We start from the raw sequence: 27,752 nt of genomic DNA, 5'->3' as shown, positions 1-27,752 counted from the left end.
GTTGTACTCTGCTGACCTGAACCTCGACCACAGGAAGTTGTCCTGTGGATACAACCTAATAATGTTTTGTGATTTTCATGTAATTTTCTCCCACAGAAACATTTCTTCATCATGCCTTCACAAAAATATTAAGACTTTTGTCAAAGAAAGCCAGTTATAATTGAATCCATTCATCATATCACCTTTTTCATGCTTAATTTATCTCCGGCACCAAGCTGTAGACAGCCCCTTCCTCTGGAAAAACAACAATAACCCAGACTATCTTCCATCTTGGTTCAAAGAGCAAAAGCACAGGGATGTAAACGCATATTCACCAAGTCTTGCACCCTGGAATAGGATGCTACAGTCAATTTACCAGCTTTCTTTAAGAAACAGCACTCATCTCTGGATCTGTCCTCTGTATTAGAACAACCATCCAGACTGGGAATATTTGAATACTCTTCAGCCTCCAATTTAAGAGGCCCTTTTATTTCTGCTTTAAGTTAGCAGGATACTGTGTATGGACTTCAAGTGTCACTGAATGCTTTTTCTCTTTCCACCCAGACCTGCTGCAGCTGATTAAGAAGTGTCAGCAGGAGAGAATCTAGCACTGCCAGACCTTTCCAAGAACATCTAAGTCCCCTGTGAAAACAAGTAAATTCCCACCAATGAAAAGCCTGGATTAGTCTTTCTCATAGGGCAAGCAATTGCCAGGATTCTGAGGAATTGCATTGGCCCTCACTAGCTTGGCCCTCCCCTCGCCCCCAAGCTGTTTTAGGCCCAGAAGAAGCCTTTATCTAAAAAGTAAGTAAATTGCTACTCAACATCTGGGTTATTACTGTGTTAACTAAAGGCCTCACTTGGACCTAAAACAGCTGAAATAGATCTAAAATGTGGCAAAACTATTCTCACCTACTCATGTGTATGTTCTGAGCCAAATATTGCTCTTGGGATGGTGGTAGAGGAATGGGGGCATAAAAGTGTCCCTGGGGTACAGGTGGCTCACAGGCCACACTTTCTCCACCCAAGTGCGCTAAAATAACAGCATCCTTCTTCCTTAGAATACAAGTCCTGAAGTCCCTTACCTGTGGTCCAAAAGCACCAAGCCATGTGTCTCTAGCTCTTTCACCTCCTCTGATTGCCCAAACACATCCCACAGACTGAGGTTGTGAGCAAACTGTAGCCAGTGCTGTGAGGAAAAAAACAACACCATTGTAGCAAAAACTGAGTTTATTTCAGAGCTCTGAATAATTATCTTAAGTATTATTGAGGAAAACCTTGTACTGAAGCTCCGGTCAAGAATGCATGTTTCTTCACAGTCAGATATCAAGTCTACCCAGTGAATTTCTCTTTCTCCTATCTTGTCTGCTTTAAGGTCTCCTTATGGAAGCCTGCTCTACCACCAGAGTTCAGACTTGTACTCACAAAAGAGAAGAGTTCTGGTGGCAATGTGGGGCCTCTGGAATTCCTTCCTTCAAATGCCCACAAGACTGACTCCATGGAATTTTTCAGGAAAGGCGTCAGAACCGTCTATCAAGCCTTGGTAGGTGAGTCTTTTGCAACTTGCAGGTTGCAGAAAACAATCAGATAATTAAAACACTACATACTGCCTGAAGTTGTTTTTTTAAAACTACAATATTTGTATAACTTGCATAATTGTATACATTTATATTGTATAAATTTATTTAAGTAATTGTAAACATTGCTTTAAGGATTTGTTTTCAACTGTATTTGTTATTTATTTATTTATTTCATTTTTATGCTACCTTTTTTTCAGAAAGGGACCCAACTGTAGTCTTTTATTTTGATTTGGTAACTGCTTTAGTGGTCCCTCAGGCCAAAAGGTGGAAGATTTATATTTATATAACAATAAGTAAAATTCATTCCCTCTGCCCCCATCTGTTCATTCAGGCAACTGGCACTTAAAGCTGAAGAGGCACAACCTTCTGAACTCCACAGCTGACCATAGCTTTCTGATCAGCTGCTAAAACAGAATCCAAGGGGCCATTCAGACTACCTTTTACGCCGGATAAGGAACCGAATTATGCATGTAAAGTTCATATTCACCCCGAATCTCCCACAAGTGAATCCGAGGCTTCCATGACCGTTTTGGGGCAAATGCCCCTTAGTGCAGGTCATTTGGCATTGAGGTAAAAGCGGTATCTTTTGAAAAACAAATACAGTGGTACCTCGGGATACGAAATACCCAGGTTACGAATTTTTCAGGATACGAATAAATCCCATAGGGATTTATTGTTTCGGGTTACGAAAGTTTTTTCGGGTTACGAAAAAACTCCGGCGCTGTTTTAAATGGAGCCGCGGCAGAGCCGCGGCTTTTTTCCCCATTAGCGCCTATGGGTTTTCGGCTTACGAAGGCTTTTCGGGTTACGAACGGTGCCGCGGAACGAATTATTTTCGTAACCCGAGGCACCACTGTAGGTCCGGCAAACATGAACTTGCCCCTGATCATGATCGGGGCAAGTTCAGGGGAGGGATTTAGGTCAGAGGGAGGGCTGAGGGTGGAACTGGAGAAAGGGTGGCAATCTGGGTAACGGAGCAGAAGGAGAAGAAGGAAGGAGCAGGGGAGGTCAGAGGGAGGGCACAGGACGGAGCAAGCCTCTGCTCTTGCACCAGGCAGCTTTCTCTCTCTTTTTATTTTTTTAATTATTTTTGACAGACTATGTGCATGTTTTTTGCTACAGGTAGATAGATATATAGATAGGATGTGGCTGCCTGCCTGTTCACTTTCCCTTTCATTTCCTTGCTTCCAGCAACACAGCACTTTGCAGGAGGCTTTTTTTCTTTGCAAATGCTACAATGTGAATGTTACAAATGTTTCTCTTTCCAATTTGGCAAATTGATACAGGATGCTTTTGCTACTGTCTGTAAAGAATTCAGGGGTGGCCTAGGGAAAGCAAAGAATGCATGGCATCCTTTTCTGGCATTCCAAGGTGAAGAAGTTTTGTTGTTGTTGTTGTTGTTGTTGTTGTTACATGTGTATGAGGCACTCTGGGATGGCAAGGAATGAAAATGCAGAAATGGCATTAGATTGCATTTTGGGGTTGAAAACGGGGCCAAGGGAAGATCCATAACCTGCAGTGACCCAAATACCCACAACACACACACACACAGGAGGTTTTTAAATTAGATAAAATATGCACATACTGGTGCCTGTTTTTTTTTAAAAAAGGAGGGGGGAGCACACTTCCGATTGACCAATGGGTGCAGGAAACGTCACCTATGAGGAAAACGGAACTGAATTTGATTGACAGCAAAGGCACCTTCATTTTAAACCAATTTCTCCACAGGAGCTTAGAGGGCATTCAGGGTTAAAATGCCCTGATTGAGGTAGTGGGCACTTGCTTCCAGAGGGATTCGGAGAAGGGGAACCGAATCTTCCCAGTTCCTTCCAGCACAAAAAGGTCAGTATGAATGGGGCCCAAGTCTCAGTTTTGTGGCAAACACTTCATAGTTTGATTACACCACTTTATACTGAGACCAACAAACCATCATCAGGAGAAAAACTTACAGATTAAATAACAATAGGGTAGGGTGGTGAAACTTTATATGGACTGCAGAAGTTGGCTGAGCATGCCCTAAGAGTATGCAGAGTTGTCATGTTGCTCCACCTGAGATCTCTGGAATTAGGGCACAAAAATTTCAAGTCCATTCAGTCAATTGCAAGAGCCCCTTTTGCTGCTATAATTCCCAAGATAGTGAAATCTCACCTGGTGTGTGATTCCTACATCCATGCGGAGTCCCAGCATCAGAATCTCCTCCAGTCTATGTAAAAGAGACAAACACAGGATCTAGCAATGTGAGCAGAGTCACCAGAATGCAACATTTCATGAAAAGGTATCTAATTATTTTAATAGCTTAGCATCCAAAACAGGTGTACAATTGATAGCCCATCATTTTAATTATGTAAACAACATCTGTAGCATTTGGATAGTGCTTTAGACTTCCCAGAGCATTCTGCATATACAGCGCGCCTGCATCATACGTGGGCGCGCTCAAGCTGCGGGGAGCGCGCGGGGCGGAGCGTCCCATTCAATTGAATGGGCACGTGCCCCCGTTGTGCGCCACTGCGCCGCCGTGCACGCACCACATTGTTTACAATGGGGCTTGAGCGTAGGCGGAATTCACCTTACGCGGAGGGATCCGGAACGGATCCCCGCGTAAGGCGAGGGCTCATTGTATTTTTCAGTATTCCTTCCAACAGCCCCCTTTACATTATTTACTGTTATCTTCATATTACAGATAGGAGCTAAGCAAACATGGTATACCTAGGGCAACTCAACGAGTTCATGACTGAGCCAAAATCTGAACCAAAGTCGTTTCAGCTCATCCAATTTGGAGGAATACCACTTAAGATGATGGAAAGCAAATGAGTTTCTTAATTTTGAAGCCACCAACCTCCCTAAATTTGATTTTACTTACATCTCAAGTTGGTTGAGTGGGGTCCGCTTCCGGGTCCCATGGCCAAAAGCCAACACCTCCTTCATCCATATATCTGGCTCCAGAGTTTGTATTCTAGCCTCTCGACAGATTTTGCCATCTCCCCACGGCACAAATCTCCCATGGGCTCCTAGGTAAAAGGAAGTCAATGCTGAGACTAATTCTTGATCTCTAGATGAGGCAGGTATGGGAAGTAGTTGTCTGGCTACCCAGAAATACTTGATGTCAGATGGCAGGATCCATCCTTCTTCAACTCCCAATGAAACACCATTGAAACAGTGCCATCTGAAAAGCACTTCAATGAACCCCTATTTTGGAATGTTGTTGTTTTCACTGAAACAGAACTTAGGCCTACTCTCCTCAAGCAAGCTCACCTGGTCCAACGCCAATATATTGACTGCCTTGCCAATAAGAGAGGTTGTGGGTGCTAAATGCCCCCTGCAGGGAAAAAAAACAAGTCATAAAGTAGTAAGAGATTGCTAGCCTTCACACAAGTGTTACATGATGCTGGATGGCCTTCAGTGACTGATTCCTAGAGATACTGAGCTCCTAGAGGCTGGCATTCAAATATGTTTAAAACTCAGCTTTCTTCTTTGTTGTAAGAATTTTTTCACCATGGGGAGGGGGGATAGGAATCAGGCCTCGTATCCGAGTCTCAGTCTGTTCCTCCATGAAACATGCTCTGCTCTAGCTAAAAGGATGTCCTTGGACAATATTCTTTTTACTTGTGAAGCAGGAAGACATTTTCTCCCCCTCCCCCCCAGCCACATAAAAATCAAACTTATTTCATTATCAGGAGCTTTCAGATTACTCTCTTCTACTTAGGTTATACACCAAAGGAAAAGACTTACATTCCGAGCAAAGTTGGAAACCTCATATTGAAGAAAACCTGCATTCTGAAGAATGTGCCTTGCATACTCATACATTTCTGATACAATGTCTGGATCAGGTAGAGGCAGAAAGCCCTGGTTAACTTGTTTGAAGAGTGAAGTGCCCCTTTCCAGTGTTAGCTGATAGAGAGAAACATGGTCATCACACACTGCAAGCAATGCCTCCAAATCCTGAACCCAGGAGGCAGTGGTTTGATCTGGGAGGCCAAAGATGAGATCAACAGATATACGGCCTGGAAAGAGTTTCTTGGCTTCTTCTAAAGTTCTTAGAGCATCACAAGCTGAGTGGTTCCTTCCAAGAAGCTGGAGTTCTACATCATTAAGGGACTAGAGAGAAGGAAAACATGAGAATGCTTAGCTTTTTTGTAGCAGAAAAATGTCACACAAGGCTTGGGGGAATATGAATGATGAGGGAATTATTTTAAGCAATATAAAAGTATGCAAACGTGTATGTAAACAGCAAACAAGAATCAATGGCTGCAGAGACTGAGAAGCAGAATAGTAAGAGCCTGAGAGGAAAACTATACATGGGAAATCCCTGACATTTTTTCTGAGCTGAAATGTGACCACCAAGTTGACTAAAGCAGCACAGAAGGTATTTGTTTAAATATTTTACAGTGTTCTTTTCTCAGTCAAATCCTTCTGAGACTGGTTTTTTGCATGAATTATTCTGAATTAAAACTTCTATAATTACTTGTTTCCTGATTCTGTCAATCACCTGGGAAAGAGTGGTGGAAAGAGCTAATGAGTAAGGCAGGATAAATCAGGTGACCCCTTTGGCCTTCTCCAACTCTACCATTCTATGAAAGCTATGCATCTGTTTGCTCACCTGGATGCCAACAGAAAGCCGACTGACACCTGCTTTGTGGAACTCAGCAAGGCATAAGGCATCTGCTGAAGTGGGATTGGCTTCCAGTGTAACCTCAGTGCCTTCTGCTAAATGGACATCTTGGGAGATGGCATCCAGGACTGCTGCAATGGTGAGTGGACTGGCCAAGCTTGGTGTCCCACCACCAAAATACACAGATGTGATTCTGCAAAGCCAAGGGAAAAAAGGTCACACACCTGTGGAAAGCAATATAGAACTCTATTTGCCTCCCTAGGCTCTTGTGGTCTCTTCCAACTCTATGATTCTATGACTCCAGGAGACCATGGTTTAAATAGCCACTCAGCCATGGAAACCCAGTGGCTGACAGTGAGCAAGCCACACTCTCTTAGCCTCAGAGGGAGGCAATGCCAAACCTCTTCTGAATAAATCTTACCAAGAAATTGCTAGAATAACGTTGTCATAAGAATCAACTTGAAGGTACATAACTACTACTGCATCTGCTCCAAAATACTTTTCTGACTGATACAGGTAAGGACCTGTAGACATCAAACTTCTCAGACTACTGCAACTCAAACTATTGCATTGACAATGAAGTAATCCAGTAAGAATATACAATAGTTTTATTCCTAAGTGATAAAATTCAAAACACAAGTGTTGTTCCTGGCTTAATTATAAAACTTGTCTACATCTGCCACTTGTCCCTATTTCTTCTAAGGATCCCAACTATAAATCCTGATTCTTTAATACTTTTCTTTTTTCTCTTCCACTATTACTTGCCTCTCAACTTGGCTGAGCTGGATCAAGGTCCTGGCCTCCTGAATGAGGCAATTCTTCATTTTGGTCTCATCAATGTTTCGCGGAATGTACTTGTTGAAGTTGCAGTAGCTGCAGCGTTTCTCACAATATGGCCACTGAGAGACAAAAAGAAACAAGAAAATATTTACTCATAAAAACTAAACATTCTTCCAGCATCTTTCCCATTGTCATCACCTACATGAGTCTTAACATCACTTCCATCTTGCCTTAGTGAGGTGAAAACGTATCCATTTACTAGGCACAATCATCAGCAATTTTTGCTTGCACCCTATTCTGCTCATGGTGCCCAGCATGTTTAAAAATTAACAAGGTACTGTAATTATCCAGAATGCTGAATATACTCCCTCAGAATCAACAGTTTTCATCTCAGCCACTAAATGCCAACATGAACAGAAAGATCTCATCCTGCTTCAGAAAGATTCTTTAGCTTTGATTAACTTTGATCAAAATAGCCATCATAAATACAATGTGGGTTACCTCATAGTATTTATTTGATGTGCAGCTGATATGAGCCAGCATATGTGTGGGACTGTGATTCTGGAGATCAGGGTTCGATTCCCCACTCAGACATGAAACCCATTGGGTGACCTTGGGCAAGTCACATGCTCACAGCCTTAGAAGAAGGCAATGGCAAACCTCCTCTGGACAAATCTTGCTAAGAAAATTAGGGTTGCCATAAATTGGAAATGACTTGAAGTCACATAACAATAACACATGCTTAAAAGACTATTCTTAATCATGGGAAATTCAATGGGGGAGGAAGAAGAACTATGTGTCTTAAATCAATGCATGGAAAATAATAGTCAGGAGGCACCCTACATATAAATTAATCTGAGAGAGGAATAAGAACCAGGGAAAGGACATCACAGCTAAATCTGCTTTTCTGTATGTCCCAGAACATGGGTGATCTGGAATGAAATCAGTGTACAGATTAAGATGGGCCCTCCATGTAATGTAATTCACTTTACAAATGCTCCATGTGCATGAAAAACCAGCATGCTGAGACTATCTGAGAAAGTAGACTTAAGTTTGCAAAAGCTCATGCTGCCAACTTCTTTCTTTCATGTAGTCTCAAAGGTGTTACAAGATCTCCCTGCATTTAAGGCTTGGTGAAAAAGTTGGACTATATTGCCACCTGGAGTGTGTTCTTAAAACTCCCATCTTGTGTTGTTTGCCTTGAAGTTATTTCCAACTTATGTTAACTCTAAAGGGGAACTGATCACAGGGTTTTCTTGGCAAGTTTCTTCAGAGAGTGGTTGTCATTGTGATTCTCTGAGGCTTAGAGACTAGGTCGACTTATCCACAAGTCAGTTTAGGTACAGTACTTTAACTCTCATTAAAAAAAGGAACCATCCCCTGGTGAAAGGCAAGATCTGTCCTGGAAGCACTGACCCCCTCCCCCCATTCTCTCATCCATCCAGCCTTTAAGGTGAGCGCAAACACTTATGTCTGCTGGAATTTTGTAAGTCCTTTGGCACTGTTTTTCTTTGCTTTGTCCTTTACATCCTTTGTTAGATGTCCCTAAGTTTTACCCTCAACTTACCCACAGGTCATATCAAAATTAACTAATTTAGTAAATGGTGATGGTATAGATGATTTTTTTAAAGAGTTGGAAACCTTTTATGGATTATGTCAAAGTTATAAGAGGAAACATAGTACTGTAGTAATAGGATTTAATGTATAAAGAGGGGAGAGGAGGGGGGAATAAATAGAGAGTAAATGGGAAAATCCTATTTTATTTTCTTTAATCTCCTTCTCTCTCTGTTCATTTCTTTGTCTTTTAGGAAGAGGAGTAACAATATGACAAATGTCATATTGCAACACAGGTGAATGGGAAGCCATAAATCTCACAGGGTGGTGGGTTAATGGGTGATTGAATGAATTTATTTACATTTGTGCTAATTTTGGGTTTAGCAGGTTTCTTCCTCTTTCTTTCTTTCTTTCCTTTTCTTTCCCTTTTTTCTTTTTCTTTCTTCTCTTAAGGTTGGTTTTATTTTGTTTGGTTTTATTTTAAGTTTTTGTTTATATTTTGATTTTGTCCTTTGGTGTTGTATTGGCTTTGTACTGTATCAAAAATCAATTAATAAAAAAATAAAGAAATCCAATTTTGGCCCCGAAACCTGCCCTTGACTTATACACGAGGCTTACTTATAGTCGAGTATATACTGTAGATGTATATCAGTTCCTTCTCACACAGCCCTTCCAATACTGTATGCACTTGTCTTAAGAGTACAGTGGCACCTCCATATCCATGGACTTGCTATCCGTGGATTTCAGCATCTGCAAATAGCAAGCCTGCATTGTCCTTGATGGTGGTGCGTGTATATGGCTGCATTGCCATTAGGGACAGCCCCCTTTGTCCTCAGCAGCAGTGCATGCACATGGCCATGCCACCATTTGGGACAACAGGACTTCACCTGAAGTCTCATTGTCCTAATGGCAGTGCTGCCATGTGCACAGGATGCCACTGGGAACAACAAAATTTGAGCAACTGTGGATTTTGGTATCTGTGGGGAGCGAGGTTCCAGAACGGATCCCCTGTAGATAGCGACGTCCCACTGTATAGCACTGCAACCTACCTTTTGTTCTCCTGGAAGATTCAAGAGGACTACACAAATACCTGAAAACATGGGCTCTGATATGGTCAACTGTTTATTAATTCATTTATTTTTTAAGGCCCAATGCATTTTGGGCTCAATGAGAAAAGGCCTTCTTCAGCAGCCTTCAGTTGAAATCACTGGAGTTGAGAACATTGTCCAGAACACAGGACCATGGAGTTTTAAAAAGTCTTTTCTCATTGAGGCCAAAACACCTTGGGCTTTTTTTTTTAAATGAATAAATGTGATCTTCTCAGAGCACTTACTCTGTTTTGCTTTGAATGTGCTTTTCAATATTCTTCACTACTATGCACATACCCTAAAGGCATCAGATCCAGGCTGATTGATTCATAGCAATTGTGGCCAGCAGTTAAAGCAGTGGCAAACTACAGTAATTCGGCAGGTAGAAGCAGCCACTTTGGACTGGTCCTGGTCCTTCTGTGTCTGGTGCTTTTGCAGGCCCATGCAGAAATGCCAGTCTCAGCTGTCCAGCCAGCAGTTCTGCCACATGGAAAGACTCTTGAAAGAATAGGATGATTGTTAAAAAGAATTTGCACTAGGTGTCAAATATACGAGGGTACACTGACTGTGAAAATGTGTTGGAGGTTGTTGAACTGGAAATACTATTGCCTTCATAACCAGCACTAGCCACTAGCTCATTCTGAATATTCAGAAAAGAGTAGAATATATATGTTCGTCTTCTCCTTACCTGCATTGGAGAAGGGACTGTAATGTAGTCTGCAAGAGATGGCATCTAGAATGGGTAAATTTGATTGCCACCCTGGGCTACCCAGGGGACATGAATCGTAAAACTTACTTTAGCAAGGTTTTCCTGGCTTTTCCCCACTTTTGATGGGATTCATAGGAGGAATTAAGACAGTTAATTGGAAACATGGATCAGAGTTGGTTATGTTTTTACAGATGTTGTTACCAGCAACACACATAGCCCATATACCCAAGGTAAGAATATATGAACTTTGGAGGTTAACATTTTGGAGGCAACACAATTCCACACAATTCCAGACTTTTTAAAAAAAAAAGCCCTCCAAGGGATTGTGCAACAGCAACCAAAATACGCTAATACACACACAAAGAGGCACCAGCCATACTTGGATGATCGGATGTCTCCTTCTCCACAGACAACTAAACAATCTGATAAGTGACTACTTGACATTGTGAAGTCGAAGGCTTTCATGGCCTGACATCCATAGTGTTTGTGGGTTTTTTGGGCTATGTGGCATGTTCTGAAGAGTTAATGCTGACATTCAGAGAATCTCTGAAGATGCCAGCCACAGATGCTGGCAAAACGTCAAGGATAAACTCTTCTAGAACATGGCCACATAACCCGAAAAACCACAAAAAAAACTAACTTGACATTCTTTGGGAGGGAAGGTGATCATCTAGGGGGAAATAACATGCTGTGGTATCTGGTCTGCGAAAAGCAGCTTCGGCTCAGGCATAATGGTGTTGTTGTATAATACCTGGTAAGGTGTACGATAGCCCATGAGGCGGCTTTGTATGTCTCAGAAAACATGCTTTAGAAAAGAACGCTGATCTTATGCCCAGTTCTGGCGGAGTAAGTTGTAACTTACCCAGGCTTTGATAACTGCATGAGTAGAGATTGTGTCTCTTTTATCTGCACTGAAATTTGAATACTCCAAAATCCAACTGTCCACACGGGTTGGCTGAGAAGTGACACATTTGCTTTTGGATGGCTTAGTGTACACAAACGTTGTTCATGCACAAGTTTTTTTTTAAAAAAATATGCGTAATAAATCATGTATATACAGTAACATGTACACAAAACATAACTGATTTTAATGTTTGCACTGGAGATCCCTCTCCAAGATATCTCTTATTATATGCAAATTTTCAAATCTGAAAAAATCTGAAATCCAACACTTCTGTTCTAGCTGATGTTCAACCACTTGGTTGAGTAAAAATAGTGACCTTGCTCCTCAGAAACAGAAAAAGGGGATTCTGAAAGTCTAAAGAATAACCTCTTATAAAATCTGAATCTTCTACCTACTTCCAATTTGTGAAACGGGAGGGAGGGAAGGGATTCAGAAAAGATCAGATAAAAATGAGATCTCTGAGTAATAGAATGGAATTCTAGATTGGCTTAAAGGAAGGATCAGTATCAAAAATACACAGATGTTTGCTGCAAGTGCTCAAGATCTGAAATTCTCATGGCTAAAGTTGCCGCCACTAAAAACCCCCAAAATCTTCACAATAGAAGCAATCTTGGAGAATCCAAGATGGAAGGATAGTAGAAACATTGGAGTAATAAGTGATACCCATCAAAAGAACAATTTTCCAGGTCTGGATGGGGCCCAAAGTGATTGGATTTATAGTTTATATAGTTCAGAGTCTGCTTCTTAATACACAGACTTTTTTATACAGGATAAAGAACCACGGTTGAAAATGTTCCCAAAAAGTATAAATTTTCAAATTGCCATTTTTTATAAGGGACACCATTGCTATGTCATATATTGAATGGGACTTGAGCATACACGGAGTTGTTGAACACGTTGATCTGGAACCAAACCCCCAGCATATAGGCAAGGGGTCCACATGTACTTATATCCGATTGTCTCCAGAATTGGGACTCAAGGCAGCTTACAATTTAAAACGGACAAGGCAGCTAAATCTTACAAAATTAACATGAAAATGGAATTAAGCTATTCACAATATTACAGTGGATTAAACTGCACTTTAAAAGATAAACTGTACGAAATATAAATAAAGCAATAAAAATAGTTCGGTTGTACAGCAACTCGTATCCCATCTTTTAAAAATTCTCTGCTTTGTTGGAATAAAATATCTTTGCTGACAGACAGAAGGGAGTGTAGTCATCCAGCCCCCCTTGCAAAGGAGTTCCAGAGCAAGGGACAGCCACCAAGAAGGTCCTGTCTTGCGTCCCAACAAACACATTTGTGACAGTGGTGGGACTGACAGAGGGGCCCTCCTGATAATATGGCAACGGGCGAGATGCCAAAATTGCCCATTTTGAAAGGACTTCAAAGGAAAAGGGAGGTATTGAGGGCTTGCTGTGGGGAAGGGTGAGTCCTGCAGGGGTGGGAGAAATGGTGCCTGCCCTTCCCCACAGTTGCCTACCCCCTGTAGTAGGGGCTGGTTTTAATTAAAGGGCAAATTCCTCATGTGCCTGTAATAAGGACAACATTAAAATGTTTTTCACCCAGATCTTTTAGGGGAACATCACCCTTCTGTAGAGCCAGAGCTATGGCAGAACTTCAACTGGTACACCAAGCAAAGCGACTCTTTCACTGTGCTAGAATAAAGAATTTGAGCTATATTTGTTCTTTCTACCCTGTGCAACCCATGCATGCCATCATCAGCTTGTCAAGTTTGGTGGAAAGGGACATCTTGTTAGAAACCTTGGACTCTGGAAACATTGTGGTCCCTCCAGACCAATGTGTGGAAGCAGCCTTCTGGGCGGTCGTTCATCGGGTATGCAGCAAGCCACCAAAGTGCATGCATTCACATTAAACAGCCTGCAAGATATACTTTTCTACCTGACCTGAGCGACAGAATTGTCACAATGACATTGTCAGACCAACACTGGAGGGACAAAGAATGAACAAAAGCTAAACCCACTTCTTTATTCTGTACAGACTGAGTCACAGTGCCTGAAGCTTTCCAGATTTAGGAAGAGTGAGAAATATTTGCAGCTAAGAGAGGCTTTAGAAATCAACTAGTCACCTTTCTGTGACCCTTGGAAGAAAGGGACAGAGACTCCATGGGTTATACCACATGGACCTTTTTTATGATGGAGCCAGGCAAGTTGGGGGCACTCTGCTCATTCAGGAACATACTGTAAGCCCTCTCACAGTGGGCAGAATTAACAGATTTAGGAGTCCTTTCATTTTACAAGTCCTCACTGAACAGTGTGGTTAGTGTTTGAGGTGTTGACTATAACCCTTGAGATCAGGATGCAATTCCCTGCTTGGCCATGAAACCCACTGGGTGACCTTGGGCAATCACATCTCTCACACAGGGGAAGGCAATGACAAACCTCCAGATCCTCTGAACTAAATCTTGCCAGAAAACCCCATGATAAGTTTGCCTTAGAGTTGGTTAAGTCAGAACAACTGTGAAAGCACAACAAGAACAACTTAATAATAGGAGTTGGATTTGATGGTGGGCATTAACACCTCAAGTGTTAGCTCAAATGCCAAAGTCAGCAAACAAAAAATAAAATAAAATAAAAGATAAAAAAGTTGATGATAGAAACCAAAATAGCTATCTACCATTTGAAATTGAGTAAAAAAGCCATTCTGCAAAGTCAGGATGAAACTGCAAATCATTGTCCCTGCAATGTGAAAAGATACATGTGGTTAGGGCTTTGAAGCAGTTCTTTTTCACAAAACATAGTGAAATGTTTCACACTTACATCAGTTCTTCCTGATCCCTGCCTCTCATTGGCTCATAAGAATGCCTACATGTCTTGGTTTGCTTCTTCAACATCCATAGTGAGCAAGGTTCTCCCCACTGTGTCAAGCTTGGGCCACAAAGGCTGTTAGGAGATCTGGTTGCAATTCTAGACTCAGAGGCTCAAACCATTAGGAAACCAACGGTTTCCATTTCAAAGGCTTGATAGCACAAGTAAGTGATAAAACTGGCTTTGTTCTTCCACACAGTTGCTTAGTGAGCTACAGGAGTCTCATAACATGAAATGAAACATGGACAAATTGTCAAGTCCTTGATCTCTTACCTAGCTTTGAGGATCTTGCCAAGATTTTCTACACAGTGTGCAATGCCAAAGGCATAAAGGAGGAGAAAGGAAAAGCAGAGCGCAGACTTCTTTTTTAAAGAATAAATTGTTAGTATTTATTTATTAAAATATTTGTATCTCACCTACATCATACGTCTCAGGGTAGGTGTACAAAAAAAACCTTCAACCAAATAAAACAATCTTTATTTGCATATTAAACAATTTTAAGGCTGTTAAAAGCTGTAACATGTGCAATTGGGGTAAAATCAATTATGCCCCAATGGCTTTAAGAAAAAACCAGGTTTAATGATATGCCATCTGTGTGGGAACAGTTGGCCCCTTGAGTATTTCTTGTACTGGGATCCACAACAGAGAGGCCTCCCCATTTCATCTGAAGGTATATTGCCCATGATGGTGAAGGCACCAAGGAGGACTCCCCCCAGATCTTAATCCTCAGACAGGTCTAACAGGGGAGGTGAGCAGGTTGAAAAGGAGAAGCCGAACAGTGAAAAATGTATTGTGAACATGGGGCAAGAGGGTCAGTGGGGTGTTGGTGGTCCCAAATGGTAAGACTGTGTGACCCCGGCGCTCCTGAGTAAGAGAGATATAACGCAAGGCCCTTCTCCACTGGAGAGAACTGGGGTCAGCGTAGGGTGTTTTTTTAAAATGGCTTAGACCATTCTCCATGATACAGAAGTGGAAGATAACTGGTGACCACTTTCATATTTATTAGAGGATTCCCCCCCCCCTTACATAAAACACAGAGCCACTATTCACAATTGTGTATTTGTCACTTAACCTCAGTTACGTTCCTGGATTCAACTTCAAGTGTCAATAAGGGGAGTAGCCTGTGATTATGCAATACCCGCATGGCATCAGAGATTGTCACAACAGTCAGAAATCTTTTTCTTTCTTTCTGCAGCCCATTGAGCAACTTCCTGCTGGGAAAATCAGCTATTATTTCTGGTAGAGAAAGAGAGAGCAGGGCATTTCCCCACATAGCAAACTACTATCCCTCCTGCTGTGGAGTGGCACGCACCATACAGAGGTGCTTTGAAAACCATGAGAACTGGATGCTGCTTCCTGAGTTGTAAAGAGGAATCTCATGAAAACATTGGTAGCTACAAGGAGTTATACATATATTTACATATGCTTCCATCGTGCCCAAAATAAGGTTTGGGTTGTTTTTTTAAATGAGAAGAAGGAAGTTATGCATTCCAGCCCATATGAGCAAGTCCCAACAGGACCCATTCCCCTATTGGGGCAACTCCTTGATGCAATCTGCTTCTGACAACAACTTACGTACAGTTGCCCTCCTGTTTTAACGGACTTCAAATCTTCGTTCCTTGCCCGTTCGTGGGTGGCAAACAGAGGGGGACAAATAGGGTGGTGCTGCCATTCAAGCCAATGGGCTTGAATACTGGCAAATTTCCATTTTTTGCAGGGGGTTCCGGAACGATTCCCCCACAAATGGAGGGTCTGCTGTATAGTTTAAAATTGGTATGTATTGCCCTTTTAATATCACCAATTACGTGGTTGCCATACATGAAGGATGGAGGCTGAGTATGTATGGTATCATGATACGATGTATATCCCCTGATGTAATTTAGAGTGATGTGCTAGTCTGTGAATTCAGTATGCAAGGGATCTCATGTATCTGAGTAAGTAGGCCAAAGCCTATGAAAGCTTTATGCTACCAGCTTCTTTCTCTGTTGATCTCAAAGGTGCTACCAGACACCCTGATGTAATTATTACTGTTACGCAGTCGGTGTTGTTTATTTTTCTTTCTGATACCTCAAGATATATAGTGAGCCAAATGGATCAACATACATGTGTTTCATCGAGCTAACTATTTCGGGGACAAGCTAAAATGATCATTTCTCAGTGACTAGTACAACACAGATATCACTAGCTGGCCACCAGAAACTCCACTGTATGTGATCTGGAGAGAGCAGAGCCAGTAAGTTTAAAGACAATGTCCAATTCAATATTAAAGAGCAAACCCAAACGTTCATGGTGTCAGTCATTCACAGTATACTGCTTTCACAAGGTGCCAGTCAATTCCTGGTATCTCTAAATACGCAATAGTAAATCTGGGAAAGGCGCTAGCTGGCAGGATAAGAGAACCATTAAGATGCACTCCAGGTAGATAGCTATAAGATGGGATAAACAAACTAAGTCCACAGCCGAGTCAGACTCTGAATTCTAGATCATAACTCAAGATTTAGTCTGAATCTGCCCAATGCGTCAGGGAAAAAATGAACAGGAAGCCTGGAAGACTGAATGAGATGCACGAGCTGGACCAAGGCAACAATGCCAAATAGTAAAGCAAATCTCTGGAACCAGATTTAGTTTTGATGTTATATGGCAGGCTTGACTCTCAGGGAAGCCTTTTTGGTTTTCTACTCAGTGCATAGTGAATCCCAGGCAGAAAAGCATTTTCATCATTTCGAGGAGGTAAGGGAGAAGAGGTGGAAATACGAGGGAGGGCCTCTCCCTTCCCTAACTGTCATCTGGGTTCGGCCTCGTGGGGTGAGAGAGGAACTGGCCCAGGTACCATCAGGGAGCTGGCCTGAAAAGGAGAGCTCCCGCCCGCCCTAACTGTCATCATTGCGGCACTGCTGGAGTAGAGAGTAGGTGTCCCAAGCTAAGCAAGAAGAAGAGCCCGATCCCCCTACCGTGCCATCTCTTGTCCCAGCCCATCGGGAAGAAGCAGGCTGGAACCTGATTCCCTCCCCCCCCACCATCCCTTCTCCTTTGTGGTCGTGTCTTTTAGATTGTAGCCTGTGGGCAGGGATGTCCTGATTATCCCTCTATTGTAAACCGCTCCGATTCCCAGTGATTGGGCGTAGATAAATAAAACCTATTATGTTATATATTAGTATATTATTATTAATTAGTTTTGTACTCTGCTGACCTAACCTCGACCGGACAGAAGTTGTCCTGTGGATACCAACTAATATGTTTTTTTGTGATTTTCATGTAATTTTCTCCCACAGAAATTTCTTCATGCCTTCACAAAATATTAAGACTTTTGTCAAAGAAAGCCAGTTTAATTGAATCCATTCATCATACACCTTTTCAGCTTAATTTATCTCGCACAAGCTGTAGACAGCCCCTTCCTCTGGAAAAAACAACAATAACCCAGACTATCTTCCATCTTGGTTCAAAGAGAAAAGCACAGGGATGTAAAGCATATTCACCAATCTTGTCACCCTGGAATAGGAATGCTACAGCATTTACCAGCTTTCTTAAGAAACAGCACAATCTCTGGATCTGTCCTTGTATTAGAACAACCATCCAGACTGGGAATATTGATACTCTTCAGCCCCATTAATAGAGGCCCTTTTATTTCTGCTTTAAGTTAGCGGATACTGTGTATGGACTTCAAGTGTCACTGAATGCTTTTTCTCTTTCCACCCAGACCTCTGCAGCTGATTAAGAAGTGTCAGCAGGAGAAATCTAGCACTGCAGACCTTTCCAAGAACATCTAAGTCCCCTGTGAAACAAGTAAATTCCCACCAGAAAACCTGGATTGTCTTTCTCATAGGGCAAGCATTTGCCAGGATTCTGGAATTGCATTGGCCCTCCCTCGCCCCCAAGCTGTTTTTTTAGGCCCAGAAGAAGCCTTTATCTAAAAAAGTAAGAAATTGCTACTCAACACTGGTTATTACTGTGTTAACTAAAGGCCTCACTTGGACTAAAACAGCTAAATAGATCTAAAATGTGGCAAAACTATCTCACTACCATGTGTATGTCTGAGCCAATATTGCTCTTGGTTGGTGGTAGAGAATGGGGCATAAAATGTCCTGGGGTACAGGTGCTCACGGCACACTTTTCTCCACCCAATGCCTAAATAACAGCATCCTTCTTCTTAATACAAGTCTGAAGTCCCTTACCTGTGTCCAAAAGCAACCAAGCATGTTCTCTAGCTCTTTCCTCCTCTGATGCCAAACACATCCCACAGACTTGAGGTTGTGAAAAAACTTTAGCCAGTGCTGTGGAGAAAAAAACAACACCTTGTAGCAAAAACTGAGTTTTTCAGACTCTGAATAATTATCTAGTATTATTGAGGAAAACCTTGTACTGAGCTCCGGTCAAGAATGCATTTTCTTCACAGTCAGTATCAAGTCTACCCATGAATTTCTCTTTCTCCTATTTGTCTGCTTTAAGGTCTCTTAGGAAGCCGCTCTACCACCAGAGTTCAGACTTTACCACAAAAGAGAAAGTTCTGGTGGCATGTGGGCTCTGGAATCCTTCCTTCAAATGCCCACACGGACTACTCCATGGAATTTTCAGGAAAGCGTCAGAACCGTCTATAAGCCTTGGTAGGTGAGTCTTTGCAACTTGCAGTTCAGAAAACAATCAGATAATTAAAACACTACATACTGCCTAAATTGTTTTTTAAAACTACATATATTGTATAACTTGCATAATTGTATACATTTATATTGTATAAATTTATTAATTAATTTGTAAACATTGCTTTAGGATTGTTTCAACTGTATTGGTATTTATTTTTTATTTCATTTTATGCTACCTTTTTTCAGAAAGGGACCCAACTTTATCTTTATTTTGATTTGGTAACTGTCTAGTGGTCCCTCAGCCAAAAGGTGAAGATTTATATTATATAACAATAAGTAAATTCACCCTCTGCCCCCATCTGTTCATTCAGGCAACTGGCATTAAAGCTGAAAGCACAACCTTCTGAACTCCACACGTGACCATAGCTTTCTGATCAGCTGTAAAACAGAATCCAGGGCATTCAGACTACTTTTAGCCGGATAAGGAACCGAATTATGCATGTAAGTTCATATTCACCCCGAATCTCCCACAGTGCCGAGGCTTCCATGACCGTTTTGGGGCAATGCCCCTTATGCAGGTCATGGCATTGAGAGGTAAAAGGGTATCTTTTGTGAAAAACAAATAGGTCCTCGGCAAACAATGAAACTGCCATGATCATGGACGGCAATGTCAGGGGAGGGATTTAGGTCGAGGGAGGGCTGAGGGGGGAATCTGGAGAAAGGGTTGGCAAGTCTGGGTAACGGAAGCAGAAGGAGAAGAAGGAAGAAGCAGGGGAGGCGAGGGAGGGCACAGGACGAGAAGGCCTCGCTCTTGCACCAGCAGCTTTCTCTCTCTTTTTATTTTTTAATTATTTTTGACGACTATGTGCAGTGTTTTTGCTAAGGTAAAGATAGATAGATAGGATGTGCTGCCTGCTGTTCATTTCCTTTCATTTCCTTGCTTCCAGCAACACAGCACTTTGCAGGAGGGCTTTTTTTCTTTGCAATGCTACAATGTGAATGTTACAATGTTTCTCTTTTCCAATTGGCAAATTGATACAGGATGCTTTTGCTACTGTCTGTAAAGAATTCAGGGGTGGCCTATGAAAGCAAAGAAGGCATGGCATCCTTTTCTGGCATTCCAAGGTGAAGAGTTTTGTTTGTTGTTGTTTGTAACATGAGGCACTCTGGGATGGCAAGGTGAAAATTGCAGAAATGGCATTAGATGCATTTTGGGTTGAAAAACGGGGGCCAAGGGAAGATCCATAACCTGCATTGACCCAAATACCCACAAACACAACACACAGGAGGTTTTTAAATTAGATAAAATATGCACATACTGGTGCCTGTTTTTTTTAAAAAGGAGGGGGAGCACACTTCCGATTGACCAATGGGTGCAGGAACGTCACCTATGAGGAAACGGAACTGAATTTGATGATCAGCAAAGGCACCTTCATTTTAAACCATTTTCTCCACAGGAGCTAGAGATTCTTAGGGTTAAAATGCCCTGATGAGTGTGTGGCACTTGCTTCCAGAGGGATTCGGAGAAGGGGAACCGAATCTTCCCAGTTCCTTCCAGCACAAAAAGGTCAGTATGAATGGGGCCCAAGTCTCAGTTTTGTGGCAAAACTTCATAGTTTGATTACACACTTTATACTGAGACCAAAAAACCATCATCAGGAGAAAAACTTACAGATTAATAACAATAGGGTAGGGTGGTGAAACTTTATATGGACTGCAGAATTTTGGCTGAGCATGCCTAGAGTATGCAGAGTTGCATGTTGCTCCACCTGAGATCTCTGGAATAGGGCACAAAAATTTAAGTCCATTCAGTCAATTGCAAGAGCCCTTTTGTGCTATAATTCCCAAGATAGTGAAATCTCACCTGTGTGTGATTCCACATCCATGCGTATCCCAGCATCAGAATCTCCTCAGTCTATGATAAAGAGACAAACACAGGCTGCAATGTGAGCAGAGTCACCAGAATGCAACATTTCATGAAAAGGTATCTAATATTTTATAGCTAGCATCCAAAACAGGTGTACAATTGATAGCCCATCATTTTAATTAGTAAACAACATCTGTGCATTTGGTAGTGCTTTAGACTTCCCGAGCATCTGCATATACAGCGCGCCTGCATCATACGGGCGCGCTCAAGCTGCGGAGCGCGGGGCGACGTCCCATTCAATTGATGGCACGTGCCCCCGTTGTGGCGCCATGCGCCGCCTGCACCACACATTGTTTTACAATGGGGCTTGAGCGTAGGCGGAATTCACCTTACGCGAGGGATCCGGAACGGATCCCCGCGTAAGGCGAGGGCTCATTGTATTTTTCAGTATTCCTTCCAACAGCCCCTTTACATTTTACTGTTATCTTCATATACAGATAGGAGCTAAGCAAACATGGTATACCGGGCAACTCAAGAGTTCATGACTGAGCCAAAATCTGAACCAAATCGTTTCAGCTCATCAATTTGGAGGAATACCACTTAGATGATGGAAAGCAAATGATTTCTTAATTTGAAGCCACCAACCTCCCTAAATTTGATTTTTACTTACATCAAGTGGTTTAGTGGGTCCGCTTCCGGGTCCATGGCCAAAAGCAAACCTCCTTCATCCATCTGGCTCCAGGTTTGTATTCTAGCCTCTCGACAGATTTTGCCATTCTCCCACGGCACAAATCTCCCATGGGCTCCTAGGTAAAGGAGTCAATGCTGAGACTAATTCTTGATCTCTGATGAGGCAGTTGGGAAGTAGTGTCTGGCTACCCAGAAATACTTGATGTCGATGGCAGGATCCATCCTTCTTCAACTCCCAATGAAACACCATTGAAACAGTGCCATCTGAAAAGCACTTCAATGAACCCCTATTTGGATGTTGTTGTTTTCACTGAAACAGAACTTAGGCCTACCTCCTCAAGCAGCTCACCGGTCCAACGCCAATATATGATGCCTTGCCAATAAGAGAGGTGTGGGGTGCTAAATGCCCCCTGCAGGGAAAAAAACAAGTCATAGTAGTAGAGATTGCTAGCCTTCACACATTTACATGATGCTGGATGGCCTTCAGTGACTGATTCCTAGGATACTGAGCTCCTAAGGCTGGCTTTCAAATATGTTTAAAACTCAGCTTTCTTCTTTGTTTGAAATTTTTCACCATGGGAGGGGGGATAAGGAATCAGGCCTCGTACCGAGTCTCAGTCTGTTCCTCCAAACAGCTCTGCTCTAGCTAAAAGGATGTCCTTGGACAATTCTTTTTACTTGTGAAGCAGGAAGACATTTTCTCCCCCCCCCCCCCCAGCCACATAAATAAAACTTATTTTCATTATCAGAGCTTTCAATTACTCCTTTACTTAGGTTTTATAACACCAGGAAAAGACTTACATTCCGACAAAGTTGGAACCTCATATTGAAGAAAACCTGCTTCTGAAGAATGTGCCTTGCATACTCATACATTTCTGATACAAGTCTGGATCAGGTAGAGGCAGAAAGCCTGTTAACTTGTTTGAAGAGTGAATTGCCCCTTCCAGTGTTAGCTGATGAGAGAAACTGTCATCACACACTGCAAGCAATGCCTCCAAATCCTGAACCCGGAGCAGGGTTGTGATCTGGAGGCCAAAGATGAGATCAACAGATATACGGCCTGAACGAGTTTCTTGGCTTCTTCTAAAGTTTTAGAGCATCACATGAGTGGTTCCTTCCAAGAACGGGAGTTCTACATCATTAAGGGACTAGAGAGAAGGAAAACATGAGAACGCTTAGCTTTTTGTAGCAAAAAATGTCACACAAAGGCTTGGGGGATATGAATGATGAGGGAATTATTTGTCAATATAAAAAGTATGCAAACGTATTGTAAACAGCAACAAGAATCAATGGCTGCAGAGACTGAACGAAATAGTAAAGCCTGAGAGGGAAAACTATACATGAAATCCCTGACATTTTTTCTGAGTCTAAAGTGACCACCAGTTGACTAAGCAGCACAGAAGTATTTGTTTAAATATTTACAGTGTTCTTTTCTCAGTCAAATCCTTCTGAGACTGTTTTTTTGCATGAATTATCTGAATTAAAACTTCTATAATTACTTGTTTCTGATTGTCAATCACCTGGGAAAGAGTGGTGGAAAGAGCTAATGAGTAAGGCAGGATAAATCAGTGACCCTTTGGCCTTCTCCAACTCTACATTCTATGAAAGCTATGCATCTGTTTTGCTCACCTGGATGCCACAGAAGCCACTGACACCTGCTTTGTGGAACTCAGCAAGGCATAAGCATCTGCTGAAGTGGGATTGGCTTCCATGTAACCTCAGTGCCTTGCTAAATGGACATTTGGGAGAGGCATCCAGGACTGCTGCAATGGTGAGTGGACTGGCCAAGCTTGTGTCCCACCCCAAAATACACAGATGTGATTCTGCAAAGCCAAGGGAAAAAGGTACCACACCTGTGGAAAGCAATATAGACTCTATGTCCTCCCTAGCTCTTGTGGTCCTTCCAATCTATGATTCTATGACTCCAGGAGACCATGGTTTAATTAGCCACTCAGCCATGAAACCCAGTGGCTGACAGTGAGCAAGCCACACTCTCTTAGCCTCAGAGGGAGGCAATGCAAACCTCTCTGAATAAATCTACCAAGAAATTGCTAGAATAACGTTGTCATAAGAATCAACTTGAGGTACATAACTACTACTGCATCTGCTCCAAATACTTTTCTGACTGATACAGGTAAGGACCTGTAGACACAAACTTCCGACTACTGCAACTCAAATATTGCATTGACAATGAAGTAATCCAGTAAGAATTACAATATTTTATTCCTAAGTGATAAAATTCAAAACACAAGTGTTGTTCCTGGCTATATAAAAACTTGTCTACATCTGCCACTTGTCCCTATTTCTTCTAAGGATCAACTATAAACCTGATTCTTAATACTTTCTTTTTCTCTTCCACTATTACTTGCTCTCAACTGCTGAGCTGATCAAGGTCCTGCCTCCTGATGAGGCAATTTCTTCATTTTGGTCTCATCATGTTTCGCGGAATGTACTTGTTGAAGTTGCAGTAGCTGCAGCGTTTCTCACAATTGGCCACTGAGAGACAAAAAGAAAAGAAAATATTTACTCAAAAAATAAACATTCTTCCAGCATCTTTCCATTGTCATCACCTACATGAGTCTTAACATCACTTCCATCTTGCCTTAGGAGGTGAAAACTACCCATTTACTAGGCACAATCATCAGCAATTGCTTGCACCCTATTCTGCTCATGGTGCCCAGCATGTTTAAAAAATTAACAAGGTAATTATCCAGAATTGCTGAATATACTCCTCAGAATCAACAGTTTCATCTCAAGCCACTAAATCAACATGAACAGAAAATCTCATCCTGCTTCAAAAGATTCTTTAGCTTTGATTAACTTTGATCAAAATAGCCATCATAAATATCAATGTGGGTTACCTCATTAGTATTTTTGATGTGCAGCTGAAATAGCCACATTTGTGTGGGACTGATTCTGGAGACCAGGGTTCGATTCCCCACTCAGACATGAAACCCATTGGGTGACCTGGGCAAGTCACATGCTCACGCCTTAGAAGAAGGCAATAGGCAAACCTCCTTGGACAAATCTGCTAAAAAATTGAGGGTTGCCATAATTGGAAAGACTTGAAGTCACTAACAATAAACACATGCTTAAAAGACTTTCAATCATGGGAAATTCATGGGGGAGGAGAGAACTAGTTTTAAATCAATCATGAAAATAATGTCAGAGGCACCCTACATATAAATAATCTGGAGAGGAAAAGAACCAGGGAAAGGAACATCAGCGCTAAATCTGTTTCTGTATGTCCACAACATGGGTGATCTGGAATGAAATCATGTACAATTAAGATGGGCCCTCCATGTAATGTAATCCACTTTACAAATGCTCCATTTGCATGAAACCAGCATGTCTGAGACTATCGAGAAGTAGACTTAAGTTTGCAAAAGCTCATGCTGGCCAACTTCTTTCTTTCATGAGTCTCAAAGGTGTTACAAGATTTCCCTGCATTTAAGGCTTGGTGAAAAAGTTGGACTATATTGCCACCTGTATGTGTGTTCTTAAAACTTCCCATCTTGTGTTGTTGCCTTGAAGTTATTTCCAACTTACGTTACTCCTAAAGGGGAACTGATCAAGAGGAATCTCACAGGTGGTGGGTTAATGGAGTGATTGAATGAAGGTATATTTCATTTGTGCTAATTTTGGGTTTAGCAGTTTCTTCCTCTTGCTATTCTTTCTGTTCTTTTCGTTTCTTTCTCTTTTTTCTCATTTTTCTTTCTCTCTGTAAGGTTGGTTATTATTTTTTTGTTTTTTATTTTTGTAATTTTGTTTATATTTTTTGATTTGTCCTTTGGTGTTGTAATAGTCTTTACGTACAAAAAATCAATTAATATAAAAAATTAAAGAAATGCCAATTTTTGCCCGAAACCTGCCCGTGCTTATACACGAGCGACTATAGTCGATGTATATACTGAGATAATGTATATCAGTTCCTGGCTCACACGCCCGTCAGACGGTATGCACGTGTCGTAATCAGTACAGTGGCCTCCATATCCATGGACTTGCATCCGGGATTTCGCATCTTCAATAGGCAGCCTGCATGATCCTTGATGAGGGTGTGGCGTGGTATATGGGCATGCAACCGCCATTAGGTTACAGGCACCCCTTGTCTTTCGCCTAACAGTGCATGCACATGGCCATGCCACCAATTTGGGACAACGGACGTTCACCTGAAGTCTCTGCATTGTGCCTAATGGCAGTGCTTGCCGTGTGCATCAGGGCTGCCACTGGAACAACAAAATTTGAGCAACTGTGGATTTTGGTTATCTGTGCGGGGAGCGAGGTTCCAGAATGGATCCGCGCTGGTAAATAGCGATTTGTCCCACTGTAGAGCACTAGCAACCTACCTTTTGTTCTCCTGGAAGATTCAAGAGGACTACACAAATACCTGAAACCTGGTCTGATATGGTCAACTGTTTATTAATTCATTTATTTTTTGAGACCCAATGCATTTGGGCTCAATGAGAAAGGCCCTTCTCAGCAGCCTTCATTTAAATCACTGCAGTGTTGAGAACATTGGTCCAAACACAGGACCTGGAGTTTAAAAAGTCTTTCTCATTGAGCCAAAACACCTGGGCTTTTTTTAAAATAATAAAAATGTGATCTCTCAGAGAGCCTTAGCTCTGTTTTGCTTTGAATGTGCTTTTCAATATTCTTCACACTATGCACATACCAAAAGGCAGCAGTCCAGGCTGATTGGAAGCTAAGCAAGGTCATCCCTGGTTAGAACTGAATGGAAACTGCAAATAAAAACTACTACTAAACGACTATAAAATAATATAATAATAGTTTTATTATATATGCCCATCACTGGGAATCCGCGGTTTACAAAGAGGGGATAACAGACAGTTCCCTGCCCAGGCTTACATCTAAAAGACAAACACAAAAAGTGAGAAGGGAATGGTGAGGGGGCAGGGGATCAGGTCAGCATTCTTCTCTCCCTCTGAGCATGGACCAAGGCAGATGGACCGGAGAGGGCTCTTCTTCTATACTAATGGTGTACCTAATTTTCAGAGGATGAACTGCAAAACCACCTCTGAATATCCTTTGCCCTAAAAAAAACAACACTGAAAGCTAGTGGTGATATGTTGACTTAGAACTAGATTTGAAGAGCCAGGGTTCATCCTGCTCACCATAAAAATCCACTGGGTTATTGGGTAAGTCACACCTCCTAGCTTCAGAGAAGTCAAAGGCAAATCCGCTTCTAAATAAATCATGCCAAGAAAACCCTTAGGCTCACCATAATAAAAAATAGTTTGGAGTACACAAGAAGAAAACAAACCCTATGAAATACAGGGGTGTCACCCATAGTGACAGCAACTTGGAAGGGACACACACACACACACACACACAAAACCAATTCACTAGAATTAAGTAACATCTTCTTGTTTCTTAAGCTCTGGAGAAATTTACAAGATTAGAATGCTGTTTATATAGGAAATCATGTTCTTATCTAACCCTTAAGCATGAAAAATTCTGTATTTATCTTCTTGCATTAAGTACAGATTTTATTTGTTTTAAAAACTTTGTATGTGTATGTAAGTACAAACTTTACTGGTTGATTTATGTGTGTTTTTCAAGAACCTGATATTTTCATCAGGTATATTGCTTATTATCTAGCTCTTTTCTGTTGTTAATTGCCATCAAGCTGACTTTAACTTATGGTGCCCTATGAAGGAAACGAGTCATCAAGAGCGCCCTACTCAGGTTTGCAAACTCAGAGTCGTGGCTTCCTTACTGAGTCTATCACCACCTGTACAACACAACACACTTGAAGAATATTTGGTATTCGAAAATAAAATTCGTGAGGTGGGAAGAAGTACTGGATCCATTTTTAAAGATTGTAACGGCCCAATTGCTCATAATAAATAATAAGAATTTAGTCAAATTTAATTTGTTGTTGTTGTTGTTAAGATCTCAGGGGGATCTCAATTCATGGTGGACACTGATGAGACTTCCAAGACTCCCTATCCCTTAAATTTAATTCCTATTAACAAATTGCAAAGAAATGACAAAGTAGTAGGGACACAGTAATAGTAGCCTTTTCGCATTAAAAATGGCATCTGCGCTACGACCTTTTAAGTGAGTTTAATATTTTTTTGTAAACATTTTGAGTGGAGATTTGGGGGAATGAGTTGAAGCACAACTCGGGAGTTTATCACATGGAAGGAATTTCTCTATAATTTAAATGAATAAAGTGGGGCCAGAACAAATTTGCGTGAACTACGCTAGTTCAAGCAAATTTACGTAATATCGTAAATCATTCAAACCGACTTCCCATTGCCGAAATAGCTTTTCATTGCCTAGAAAATTGCGTTTGTGGTAGTCTATACGCACTATACGTGAAACACCATGAATTTGTATTGGACTGTATTTCCAATTGCCCCAAAATTGCAATGTGGTAGTTCTATTCACACAATAACATTTAAAACCCCATGATTGCGTTCGTAGAATTGCCATTGGATTATACTTCCAATTTCCCTTGTCTGCATAAACTATACAATAGTATGAAACCACTGTATGCACTACAAATGTATGCATTAAGCAAGAGGCCCACAAAGCTTTTGAACAAAGAGAGGAAAAAGAGT

At 41.6% G+C, this 27,752-nt stretch overlaps 2 protein-coding genes across 7 annotated transcripts in view; both read right to left on the bottom strand.

The window, feature by feature from the left end:
* LOC121923844 (MYCBP associated protein) overlaps positions 1-1,164 on the bottom strand; it is a 74,726-nt gene extending 73,562 nt beyond the window's left edge. For all 4 annotated transcript variants that reach the window (XR_006102472.1, XM_042454689.1, XM_042454690.1 and 1 more), the window contains exon 1: positions 1,065-1,164. Coding sequence is in view for 3 of the 4 variants with exons in the window: in XM_042454689.1 (XP_042310623.1) it covers positions 1,065-1,089 (25 nt within the window). In the remaining variant the exon portion in view is untranslated. The remainder of the gene's footprint in view (positions 1-1,064) is intronic.
* The window catches only part of RSAD1 (radical S-adenosyl methionine domain containing 1), a 30,100-nt gene continuing 2,977 nt past the window's right edge, over positions 630-27,752 (bottom strand). Inside the window, exons 2-9 of one of the 3 annotated variants that reach the window (XR_006102473.1) lie at positions 6,934-7,067; positions 6,157-6,361; positions 5,289-5,654; positions 4,812-4,875; positions 4,420-4,567; positions 3,708-3,762; positions 1,405-1,541; positions 1,070-1,168 (exon numbers count right to left, since the gene is read on the bottom strand). Coding sequence is in view for 2 of the 3 variants with exons in the window: in XM_042454694.1 (XP_042310628.1) it covers positions 1,061-1,168; positions 3,708-3,762; positions 4,420-4,567; positions 4,812-4,875; positions 5,289-5,654; positions 6,157-6,361; positions 6,934-7,067 (1,080 nt within the window). In the remaining variant the exon portion in view is untranslated. The other 2 variants (XM_042454694.1, XM_042454695.1) reach the window with 2 other exon arrangements.

This window comes from Sceloporus undulatus, chromosome 2, assembly GCF_019175285.1.
Source record: "Sceloporus undulatus isolate JIND9_A2432 ecotype Alabama chromosome 2, SceUnd_v1.1, whole genome shotgun sequence".
In the NCBI taxonomy this organism is placed as follows: Eukaryota; Metazoa; Chordata; class Lepidosauria; order Squamata; family Phrynosomatidae; genus Sceloporus; species Sceloporus undulatus.
The sequence above is the reverse complement of the archived record's forward strand: the minus strand, read 5'-3'. Positions and strand labels throughout refer to the sequence as shown.